The sequence below is a fragment of the Bos mutus genome, chromosome 17, assembly GCF_027580195.1.
Source record: "Bos mutus isolate GX-2022 chromosome 17, NWIPB_WYAK_1.1, whole genome shotgun sequence".
Classification (NCBI taxonomy): Eukaryota; Metazoa; Chordata; class Mammalia; order Artiodactyla; family Bovidae; genus Bos; species Bos mutus.
The window spans coordinates 53,104,395-53,117,355 of NC_091633.1; the positions used below are offsets into that span (position 1 = coordinate 53,104,395).

General features: G+C 38.7%; 1 protein-coding gene across 2 annotated transcripts in view; it reads right to left on the reverse strand.

Moving 5' to 3' along the window:
* SLC7A11 (solute carrier family 7 member 11) overlaps positions 1-12,961 on the reverse strand; it is a 141,341-nt gene that overhangs the window by 65,933 nt on the left and 62,447 nt on the right. For both annotated transcript variants that reach the window (XM_070386539.1, XM_005895834.2), the window contains exons 7-11: positions 12,036-12,159; positions 10,016-10,119; positions 9,167-9,263; positions 7,258-7,407; positions 5,615-5,792 (exon numbers count right to left, since the gene is read on the reverse strand). In XM_070386539.1, coding sequence (XP_070242640.1) covers positions 5,615-5,792; positions 7,258-7,407; positions 9,167-9,263; positions 10,016-10,119; positions 12,036-12,159 — 653 coding nt within the window. The remainder of the gene's footprint in view (positions 1-5,614; positions 5,793-7,257; positions 7,408-9,166; positions 9,264-10,015; positions 10,120-12,035; positions 12,160-12,961) is intronic.

The window sequence follows — 12,961 nt, forward strand, 5'->3', positions numbered from 1 at the left end:
AACCCACTCCAGTATTCTTGCCTGGAGAATCCCAAGGACGGGGGAGCCTGGTGGGCTGCCGTCTATGGGGTCGCAGAGTCGAACACGACTGAAGCAACTTAGCAGCAGAAGCAGCCAAAGCAATTAGGCAGAAAAAAAAATAATAAAAGGCGTCCATGTCAAAAACGAAGAAGTAAAATAATCTCTGTTCACAGACAACATGATCTTATATATAGGAAACCCCAAACACCAGTAAAAAGCTGTTGGAACTAATAAATGAATTGCAGTAAAATTGCTGGATATAATACCAACACATAGAAATCAGTTGCATTTCTATACATTAACAATGAATTATCTGAAAGAGAAATTAGAAAGCAATCTCACTGACAACAGTATCAAAAATTAAAACAACTAGGAATAGATAAAACCAAGGAGGTGAAAGATCTGTACACTAAAAACTACAAGACTAATGAAAGAAATTGAAGAAGACAAACCAATGGAAAGATACCCTGTGTTTCTAGGTTGAGAGGAGGTCATACTGGGGAAATGTCCACATAACCCCAAGTGATCTAAAGATTCAATGCAATCCCAATCACAATTCCACTGATATTTTTCACAGAAGAAAAAAAAAAAAACTATCCTAAAATTTGCTTAGAATCACAAAGTAATCCTAAAAGATCAGGAGAGAGCTGGACACATTACAATACTTGATTATATATCAAGCTATATTATAAATAGAGCAATCAAAAGAGTATGGTGTTGTCATAAAAACAGGCCTACAGATCAGTGGAACTGAATGAAGAGTCCATACATAAACTCCCATGTATACAGCCAACTAATTTTTGACAAGAAGGCCAAGAGAATGGACAGTTTCTTCAATAAAATGTATTTGGGAAAACTATATATATATACACCAAAAAAATAAATGAGTAAGTAATATAAAACTTAACTTATACCTAATACCACTCACAAAGATTGACTTAACATAGATCCAAGATTTAAACCTAAGATCTGAAAACATAAAATTCCTAGAAGAAAACATAGGGAAAAAGATCCTTGATATTGGTCTAGGCAATGATTTCTTGGATAAGTTACCAGAAACACAGGCAACAGAAACTTGTTGATTGTCCAGGAAAGCTGCAGGCCAGTGGCCTCCAACTGCATCCCTACACATATAAGGTCTTTGGCTTTCGGGATAAATCAGTCCCACAATATTTCTCTAAATAAAGTTGAGCTACTGAGTCTGCATTTGATATTCTTAGTTATGTAAAGCCAAACAGCAATTGTAGGATTTTTAGCTTTGCCTTTCATGTTCAGTAATTGTTTTTGAAATCAGATGAAACAACTTCTGACCCTGCAAATCTGATTTACCCAATCATGCCTGGTACAAGCACAGGAGCTACAGCCAAATGTGAATAAGCCTACTGAAGTATTGGCACAAAACCAAGCTTTCCCAGAAATCATAATAAGAATAACAGTATTTACGTTTTTTTGAAAAGCCTTCAAAACCCTTTCACAGGCCTGGCTACATTTCACCCTTACAGTGAAGATGGTTTGACCTCCTGAGAAATGTAGACAAGCTTAAACTCATTGAAAAGCTTGCCTGCAGGTTTCACGAGGAGTCTGTCAAATGCATGCAGCAGCTTTCAGTGAAATACCATAAACAAATTATCACGACACACTGTATGCAGACTATGCTCTCAGGACTCTGATTTTGCAAAATCACTGTCCACCACAACGGACTACAGTCACTCTGCTGGTGCTGCCCAGTGTGATCCTCTATAACTCAAGATTCTGTTTAAATACAGCTGTCCTCCACATCATGCCCGGAGCCAGAAGCATCAGCTTCCAGTCATCCCATTCAGTCTCAGCTGGGATGAGGTTTGACTGATAAAGAGAGGCAGCCAAGTAAAAGGGCTGCGGGGAAGCCTGGCTGGGCTTTGCTGGCTCTAGCTAGCTCCATGAATTGCACTACATCGGTGGGGTATCTGCTCCTTTTTCCTTGGGTGAGAAGCTCGTGCCTCTGTAAATAAATAAATAAAGATCCAGAAGAATTAAACACTCCGTCACAGATGGCGGAAAAAAGCTCTCTGCACATCCGACTGTTCCCTTAAGAGCACGTTTTTTTCTTCTCATCCCAGGAACGCTGTCAAATGAAACGTGGTTCAATACTGGCATCCTGTGGCCACAGAAATTCATCAAGTCTCTGAAACTCAGCTCCTCCGGGTCTGCAGTTCCCTGGCTATCTGAACTCAGCAGTCTACCTCCCTGTTTTCTGAATGTTGTTCTGGCGACCTCTTTTTTTTTTTTTTTTTTTAATGGAAGCATCCTCGGTAAGATGGGTTTTGATAAACTATCATTTCACAGGGCTAATATGTTCATGTATATTTGGGTGAAAATATGGTATCAAGGCTAAAGAATGTTCCCCAACAGAACAATCTGATGTTAAATCTGTACACAGGGCACCAAGCAGAGGCTCTCTGGCCTCTGAGTTCACACTGAGTTTCTCTCGCCCCAAACAGAAACAGTCGGGAGAGGAGGTGAGACAGTGGTTCAGACTCTGCTGTGTTGTCTGTGTGTGTGATTTGTTTTGGCCAAAGGCTAGGAAAATACTTGCTACAGCCGCAATAAATATTATGAACTTTCTTTATTTTACTACAAGAATGCTGCCTAAGAGGAAAATCAAACAAAATTACGGAGGATTGTTGCTTTTTGCAGACTCACTTTCAAGGCAGCTATAAAGATAAAGGGTTACAATGATCGCAGTTTAGAGGCAGATTTGCCACGCTCCCTGGTAAGACTCAATGGCGTTGTTGAGAACCAAATAACCATTATGGGACTACTACTACTACTGCTACTTTCACAAATGGCTAACACTACATTTAGAGTCCTTGGAGATGTTCAAAACGCTATTTGAGACAGAAAAATAACAGAAAACTTCAAAATTACATGAGCACGGAAAAACATCAAAGGAGCAAGCAGGAAAATCAGTAGTTAATATGCACCAGCAAAGAAATGAAAGAAAATATGCACATGTTAGCAGAAGGAAAGCTTTGTTAGCATTGGCTGACTACAAACAGGAGGGACAAAATGTTTATTCAATAGGGGAAGTAAAAGGAACTCCTCTCATGCAATCTCTCTCATTGTTCAACTCTAAGGCAACCTGCTCTTCCTAAAATTCTCAAGGTTTTCCATGTGTTCAGGGATTTTAATTGTCTTTAGCTAGTTATTCTGCAATGGACAAAGACCTCCCAGTGGTAAATACTCATCTACTCTGAAAATTAATAATGAGCAATCCTAATGGTAAATATTGTGTAACAAGACTTGGATTTTTTTTTTTTTTTTTCAGAAAAAGCTCTATATTTACTGCCTACAGCAGAGAAAACTTTACTAAAGCTATTCTACAGAAAACTAGTGTGATCTGACAAGAAACAAGGATTAAATACACTGCTAGGCAAACAGTGTTGCCCTGTTAGCATTGAAGAACCTAACTTCTACTGTAACACTTCTTTGGGGAAGAATGTTGCTAGCTAGGAAACAAAATGCAGGTATAAATAGTAGTATAAGGTCTAAAGATATCAAATACCAAGCTAATAAAAGGCAGTAGCTTAAGTCTATGTTAAAGGACTAGCTTCTAAATGAGTTTGTACAGCACACTAGAGATGCAAAATGTACATAAAGTTGTTTGTTTTTTTATATTTAGTAACACTGACATAATTTATTAATAATTTTACCAGAACTCTCCCTGAACTTTTCACTAGACTTTAAAAAATTAATGATGGTAAAGTAAGTAAATTAAAATGAATGAGAAGAACAAAAGAGGATTTCTAAACTCACCAGCAAGAACACATTTGCTGCTCTGGATATATTTTTACTTCTTTCTCTCTTCCCCCAGGAACCCAGTAAAAAAAGAGCAGGAATTTGAAGTCCAGCAGCTATGGCTTCAAATCCCAGCTTAATAACATGGAAACATATACACTGCTGCTGCTGCTGAGTCACTTCAGTCGTGTCCGACTCTGTGCAACCCCATAGAGGCAGCCCACCAGGATGCTCTGTTCCTGCGATTCTCCAGGCAAGAACACTGGAGTGGGTTGCCATTTCCTTCTCCAATGCATGGAAGTGAAAAGTGAAAGTGAAGTTGCTCAGTCGTGTCCGACCCTCAGCGACTCCATGCACTGTAGCCTTCCAGGCTCCTCCATCCATGGGATTTTCCAGGCAAGAGTACTGGAGTGGAGTGCCATTGCCTTCTCCAAACATATACACTACCATATGTAAGACAAATGGCCAGAAAGAATTTGCTGTGTGATTCAGAGAACTCAAACTAGGACTCTGTAACAACCTAGAGGGGTGGGAAGAGATGGGAGGTGGAAGGGAAGTTCAAGAGGAAGAGGACATGTATGTACCTAATGTACATGACTGATTCCTGTTGGTGCATGGCAGAAACCAATACAATATTGTAAAGCAATTATCCTTCAGTCAAAAAGAAGTAAATTAAAACAAAAATGCTACATCTTCCTGCATTTTGGTTGTCCTATCTGGGTATAGAAATCAACAAATTCACACACGGATCTTGTGGAGGAATGAAAGAGATGATGATATAAGAGAGAATCTCCCAGCCCCTGACAGAGGGTTAGGCTTTTGATGGCTTTTGGCAGAGGCTATTCCTAAGTCCTCTTCCTACCTACTGTTTTACTGTATTTTCTCCTCCCTCAACACACCTGGTCACCAAGCTCTGTTGATTTTTCATCTTTAACATCTTTCATTTTCCTCTGGACCCTGCCAACATCACCTGTATTCAGACTTTTCTCAGTTCAGTCAGGATTACTGTGATAACCACTAATCACTACTCTTGAGAATGTCTTCAGCCTCATGCTCTCTATTCCATCCTCATTGTCCCTATCATCAGGATGACTTTTGTAAAGTACAAATCTGCCCAAGTTGGAATTCTAGGTCTTCTACTTAATATCTTCATGACTTGGAACAAGTTATATGAATTCTTCCATACTATAACTCAAAATCTATAAAATATGGATAAATTTTTCTAGCTCAGAAAGTTGATATAAGGATTAAATATGGTAATATATATATATATATATATGTTAACACAAAAAATCACTCAATAATTGTCAACTGCTCTTCTTTTCTTGATCATTCTTGCTGTTCCTGTGATTCTCCATGATTCACGAGTTGGGCAGTGTTATAATAAAAGAAACCATGATACTTGAGAACTTTTCAGACTCTACCTGACCCCCCACCAAATCTCACACCACTCATTAAGTAGTGTGTTATCATATAGAATCAATAAACTGCATTCAGCCCAGGATAAAAACAATTAGGTAAGTGAGGGATTCAGTAGAACAATTATGTTGTTTATAGTACTGCTGATAAAAATTCTATGCAAAAATTGGTTCTCCTAAGAAGTGATTAGAGAAAATCAAACTAAATACCCTCAAAGGATTCAGTGACTCTACCCTAAATATCCTTCCTGCCTTTTCTAGAATGCATTAATATATTCAAACTAGCAGTTTCCCAAGTGGTATTTTCAGACTTTAAGGTGTGTATCATATATGTACACAGAGATGGGCTTTCTACAACACAGTCTCTCAAAGGTCCTAAAACTGCTTAAAAGTCTTACCTGACATTCTTCGGAACCACTTGGGTTTCTTGTCCCATATAATAAAGAGATAGTAGGCAGGAATCCCAGTCAGAGTGATGATGAAGCCAATCCCTGTACTAAATGGGTCTGAGTAAAGGGAAAGGGCAACCATGAAGAGACATGTGAAGGAAAACAAAGCTGGGATGAACAGCGGCACCTGGAACATAGCAAAAAAGAAAACCACTTCAAACGTGGCTTGAGAGACAGAAGGTAGATTCAAGTTGAGCACTGCAGTCATATGATCAGGTGATACACTTTGATCATGCAACCAGGTGACAGGCACCATCCTACTTACCTTTCTATGAAAATCTCTTGACTAGGGCACAGAGCAGATACTGATTTAAAAACACTCCTTTAAATTAAAAATAAATCTTTGGGTAGAACAAAATCTAAGGATAAATAAGTGTGTTTCATTAGAGATGCTCTGTTTGAATTATTTTACTAGTTAAGTACCATTATGATTTACGTTTTTGATTGTAAAAGATTGCTTCTTTGATAATTATGATTAGAATCCACTTTAATGTAGAGCCAAGAGCACAGGCTGCTTGTTACATGTTAAAGCCTTTCAGTGCATATTGATTTTCTGTTGGAGATTCACAATACGAACTGACAGGGATAAAATAGGCCAACTCCTATTCAACCACTAATAAAGATGTCACTGGCATTAGGTAATGAATATAATTAGAAACAAATTCTGACAACATGATGGACAACAGTATCTGTGTTATTTCTTAAAAGCAAATACATAGTGAGTTCAAATCAAACCATGAACATTCAAGGCTGAAGCAGATGAGAAGCATATTCATCAGCCTTCCCAAAAGGAAATGCTTCGTTATGGTAAATGGACATTCTATTAAGTGGTAAATTCAGACATCTTCACTTTTGTATGTATTTTACATCTTTATTACTTCTGGAGTGCATGATGCGGAAAAGGGGCAATGTAACAAGTCATAACATTCAAGAATACTCAAAATGCCTTTTTTGAAAAGCAGCATCCTTTTTGGGGGCTTCCCTAGTAGTGCTAGTGGTAAATAATTGGCCTGCCAATGCAGGAGATGCAAGAGAAGCAGTTTTGATCCTTGGTTTGGAAGACCCTCTGGAGAAGGAAATGGCATCCCACTCCAGTATTCTTGCCTGGAAAATCCCACGGACAGAGGAGCCTGGCGGGCTACAGTCCATGGGATCACAAAGAGTCAGACATGATTTAGTTCTTAAATGACAATAATTCCTTTTTAGAGTATTAATTAGTGATGATTCCATATGTATCTGCCTCGCTCTTTCTCTGCATGATTGTCCACAACTATTCAGCATAAAAGAGTAGTCTATACTTTGAATGTATCAGATTAGGCACATTAATGAAAAATCAATGTAACGACCATTTAATGTTAATACTCCTTTTCAAAAGTGCGACATACAAAGCTCAGTACATCACAAACAAACTAATCAACAATTTTTCCAAACTAAAATAAATCCCATATGAAGGCATTACCTGCAAGAGTTAAACGTTTTATTTTAGAGGATTCTGCCCTCTGCCCAAGCTCCTCATCATCAAGTTATGACAGAGAGAGGACCAGATATTAGGAGGAAGATTTATGTAAACCCATGAAGATTGCTGAGGTTACCTTGAAAGGACGATGCATATCTGGGCGTTTGTATCGAAGATAAATCAGCCCAGCAACTGCCAGCCCAATAAAAAGCCACCTGGCAAAACTGAGGAAATTCAGAAGACTGTAGAGGTCTCCAGAGAAGAGCATTATCATTGTCAAAGGGTGCTGGGGGAAGGAAGAGAAAAATCACACTCAGTGAGTTAAAAGGGAACAAACATGATAACAAGCAATAACATCACTACACAATATTATTGTATTTTCCAAATGACTATTTCTACTGATTAACTAGCATCATGATTAAAATCTATACTCCACTACCCTCCTAGCTATATCTTACTCTTTACTCCTACATACACACATACATTGATGTGTTATTTTTCATTGTTTTTCATTAAGAGAATGTGTTTTCCAAGAGTAAAACACAGGACACTCAATAACTCAAAATTTAAAGATCCAGAGGGCAGCGATGGTTAATAACTAACAATAAAAATTAGAAGCGCATCCAATACAAACATTTACAGAAAGCTCTGTGAATGGTGTCTGGTGAGCTCCTGGCTGTGCACACACAGGAGAGACAGCCACGGGGTGACTGTGTGGTCTCCTGAATGCAAAACATGACCTTTCTTTCCCCCACACTTCCTTTCCCCATGTGCCTGCCACGTATGACCCTCAAGACCACAGAAAAGAATGAAGCACAGAGATCAGCATAGCAAGTCTCTCCAGCTGCACATACCAAGGACGGCATGACTGATAGCAGAAGCTTAAAGGGAAAAAAACCCTCTTCACAGAATAAATACATTCTGTTCCCAAAGTGACGTAAACATCCAGATGCCACACAGAGAGTAAACATACTTGACAAAGAAATTTCAAGGAGACATTTTGAAACAAATGAAATTCATGGAGAGAAAAAAAAAAAAAAGTGTATCAATGCATTCTATGGTGGTCCTGACAGCAGATTCCACCAGAGAAAAATGTTACAAAATAGTAAATAAAAAGGAATATAACATTGCCAATGAGGATTTGCGGACTTGCATACCTTCCACAGTCTTCTGTATCCCACATTTTGCAAATACTTTTCTCTGCTTAAAGAATCCTACAGCTCAAGTTTAAATTGTGGTGCTTTTATTTTTTTTTCCCTTTAGGCTGCCCTCAAAAGTCTCACTTTTAAGCACAAAATCACTGCAGTGTCTAGGATTTCATTGACTTTTTCTATGAATGTGTATGCATTTCATCATATGGGGCCTCTGATGAGACATCTGGATATTTGGGGACTGTAGCTTTTAGCTCCACTTTCAATAGAATTGGGACTTTTTACTCTATACCATTTTCTGCGGAGGCTCTAAGTCATTGACAAAAGCCCAGGTAATCATTTCCCTTCCATTTCACAAATTTTTACAAAGGTGAAAGAGAAGTGATTTGGTTATTGCTCCAAAGCATCAAAAGTGCATCAGAACTGATAAAGAATTTGCCTACAATGCAGGAGACCCCAGTTCCATTCCTGGGTGAGGAAGATCCCCTGGAGAAGGGATAGGCTACCCACTCCAGTGTTCTTGAACTTCTCTGATGGCTCAGATGGTAAAGAATCCGCCTACAATGTGGGAGACCTGGGTTCAATCCCTGGGTTGGGAAGATCCCCTGGAGAAGGTCATGGAACCCACTCCTGTATTCTTGCCTGGAGAATCCCCATGAACAGAGGAGCCTGGAGGGCTACAGTCCATGGGGTCGCAAAGAGTTGGACACAACTGAGCGACTAAGCACAGCACAGCATACTGGATAAAGGGAAGCAGTGGAAAGCATCCTGCCTCTCTAACTCCACCATGATACAAAGAGAGCCAATTTAGAGATGAATGAGAACAGAAAGAAATTCTCCTTACTAACCTGTCCTTTGAGGCTATATCTAGATACACATGTTAATATGCATTACCAAAACAATAACAGCTGGCAGAGGAGTGTGCTTCCGGATGTGAATCATGGAGAGGATTTCTGGAAGGTGACCCTCCCGGGATGCAACATAGAATAACCTGATGGGAGAAAAATGTATAATTGATCATTTCCAAGGGGGAAAATCCGGAAAGCTAAGAGAAAACTTGCACCTTCTTTGCACCAAATGGTGATTACTTAGGTTTTGCTTTTTAAAGTAGAGTACATTATGAGAAATCAAATTTTGAATTTTATAAATATCTGCCAAAATATGATTCCTTGAGGAGAAACAATAGCACCATCCAATTCAGTACAGCTCTGCCCCCATATACATAAGCTGGTGGGGAATTTAGTTCTAGATTCCTATTATTACCTGTGTGCTGTCAATCCAACACAACATACACACACACACACACGCACACACACACCAAACATTCATATTTATCTGATTGGGTTTTCATATTAAATCAAAAAGGATTTCTAGATGAAACAGAACAAAAGGGATGCAGATGGTGGGATGATGATTTTTTGTGTCTATGACTTTACTTTTTTTTCTTGTCACCTTTTCTTTAGAGAAACCAAAGATTTTATTACTAGAAATAAAATGCTGTTGTTATAGACATACATCCAAAAAAAAAAAACCCCTTGATGCCTGGCTTCAGAGTAGGCTATGAGCAGACAAGCAGTGCCCTCTAATGGACAGAGAAGGACGTGCTGAGGAAGATTTCAATCTCGCGTGTCCCTTTAAAAGCAACAAGTCTGGAGGCGCTATTTCTTTTCTTCTTAAACTTATCCTTATCACATCCCATCTCAAAAACAGAAATGCTTTTCTAGAAATGCTTGAACTACTCACCTGGAGACAGCAAACACACCACCATTCATGGAGCCAAAGCAGGAGAGGGCAACAAAGATCGGAACTGCTAATGAGAAATTTCCCAGGAGCCGCTCAGAAAAGGTCTAGTGAACAGCAGAAGGGAGCAAATTAATGCTTTGCCAGAAAGTAGAATAAAATGAAACAGTTTAGGCCAAACTCGCTCCATGACTCTCTGTTCACCTGGTGACACGTGTGTGTTTTACAATCCTTCTTTTGGGTTAGGGTCAGACTAACCTCTTAGGATAATAATCAAAGGCAGGTAGCCTTGCTTGCTACAAAACTGTGGACAACAGTCTAAACAAGCATCTTTCCTCTACCTTCAAAAAGCAGTGATCCATTTATCAAATCTATCAACTATGATATCTATTGTCTCTGACTCTGGGAAGTAAAAAAAAAAAAAAGCTCAATTTAGAATTTCTCCTTTTGGAGACAGAAATCCTTCTGTATGATACCTTCTCTTTAGTCTGGAAAGCCACATGTTTATAGTGAAGTACAAAGGAAGACTGAGAAGTGCTGCAGATACTTATTTCATATACCAATCCTAGTGTTATGACTTAGAAGTGTGATGAAAAATAAGTGATGACTTAATATGTGTATCATGGATAAGAACAGTTCTGAAAATCTTCTGCCCCGGAAAAATCACATCAGCTGCATCTCTGTTTATCAAGTCAATCCCACCCTCTCAGGTATCTGCCAATTCCTTCTGTAGTTTATTAAAAGCTTAGAATACCAATACAAGTCTGAGGGAATCAAGTCACAGAAAATATAAAAGAGAAGCGAAGTTTATGACATTTCCTTTTATTCTATGGCATGTGCAAGACTGCAGATTTTCATGAAGGATATATTTTAAAAAAAGAAAAAGATGTGGGATTCTTTACTTGTCCTTGAGCAGCTGGCGCTATGTAATTAATGGACCACATTACGCTCGGAGACTAAGTGCTGCCCTTTGTCTAGTAAGACGAGATGACGACCTGACATCAGAAAGCTCTGTGCATTTGGTTGTCTGGTAGAAGTTACAGCAGTGGGCAAAGTCTTCTTTAATACAGTGAACTCGTACATAGGTTCACGAAATGGGATAATTTGTTCCCTGTGGATGTTCCCTGCGGATGATTATTATGAGGTAATAGTGACTATTTTAAAAGGAACCGACATCTAGTGGTGGAAAGTTCTTTTTTTCCACCCTTCATTGTTACAAGGTCATGAATGAGCGCTCTCTTACTAGCTAAGTTTTTATACCAAAAAGTCTGTGCCACAGAAGAACAGTCCCCTAACATGACCTCTGGAAGCAAAAGATGGTCTTGAAGTCAAATAAATTTTGGAAAATGCTGTGAAATTATAAGTATCCACTTCTTTAGGAGTTAAAATACACATTAGCTTCTGTGATATTCTGAGAAGTACAATAAAAATGACATCTGTTTAACTTTGAATAACTCTATTTCCCCAAATTAATAATATCCTAGGAGCTAGTATTCAAAAGGATATATATACTAGGAAAAAAAAACACAAATGCATATGGTCTATTTGGAAATTCTAAAGTGATACTTTGGGGAAAAGATTTTAAGTTAGCATTTAAAAAGTGTCTAAACAGGAAAGAGTACAGAATAAATTGCAATTTGCATATCCCCAAAATGAATTCATTTAAATTCAGTAACTGCCCACCTGTACTTAAAGACACATTGGAAGAATAATGCCTTCTATTCAATGTGTATGTGGAAATGTGTTTTCAAGCTGGTATATGTGGACATATTTTACATGAAATTAATAATACAGAAATTGTATAGGATTGTAGTTGTATCAATGGCTACAGCTGTAGCTATAGCTGTAGTTTAGTTAAATGGAATACGCTAAGGTATGTCCTAAATTTTTAAAATATTCATTATCATTCAGTTCAAAAAAATTACTAAATTACCAAAACACTTTCCACTGGAGGGAACTACTCTAAAACTGCATCAATTCATTAGCCTAAATTCAAACCGGCATTAGCCCTACTTAGACTTACCACCGCCACTGCATTTGAAAGCATCAGTTCCTCGGCACTAATGGTTGTGAAGTAGGCCACGTTTGTTAGCACGTAGCCAACAGTGACAATGGCCATGGATATACATATCGCAAGGGGGATGGTTCTGAAATGCACAAAGGAATTGCTTATTAGTCATCTTTTGTTAGTCATTTCTCTGAGACCAAAGAAAATAACAGGCTCGTTCAAAGCAAAAAATAAAACAGTATGGATAATTACAGGCTCTGTTGGGTATGTATAAACACTTCATCTGGGTGAAGTACCACATAGTCCTTTGTAATTTAATAAGGGCCACGAGGGGAGATACTACATTTGTCTTGCCTACTGCTCTGCCCCAGAACATATGGGTCTGTCCCATTCTTTTACTCCATAGATCTTAGAGCAGTGTTTCCCACACTTGAGCGTGCATCACCTGGACGGTCTGTTGGAACACAGATTGCTGAGCCCACCTCAAGAAGTTCTGATTCAGGAGGATTTGCATCTGTAACACCTCCCTGGGTGATTCTGATGCTGCTGGCCAGGGTACCACACTTTGAGATCCACTGGCCTTTCAAATGCCTTTCAAATACTAATTCACTTGGCTTGACAACCTTTCTAAAACTAGTTTCCAAAAAGGTATTTTGCATTCAGTGTTTTCCCCTTCAGTAATTCTCCTTGCCATCAAATAAGTGTACAGTATTGGAAGCACGGGAACAGGAGGTATCTACCTTTCTAAATGATGGCAATAATAATTTTGTACATAACACAAAAAGCCTAAAAGTGCTTCCAATAATGGCTTTGCACTGCCCTGCTGTGAGTTCAAAGGAAGCTCAAGATCATGAGTATCTATTAAAGCCATAGCACAGATAATCCCATGAAATTAGAGGTGACATGCTGTGAAGTACATATGACCGGACAGCACTGACACC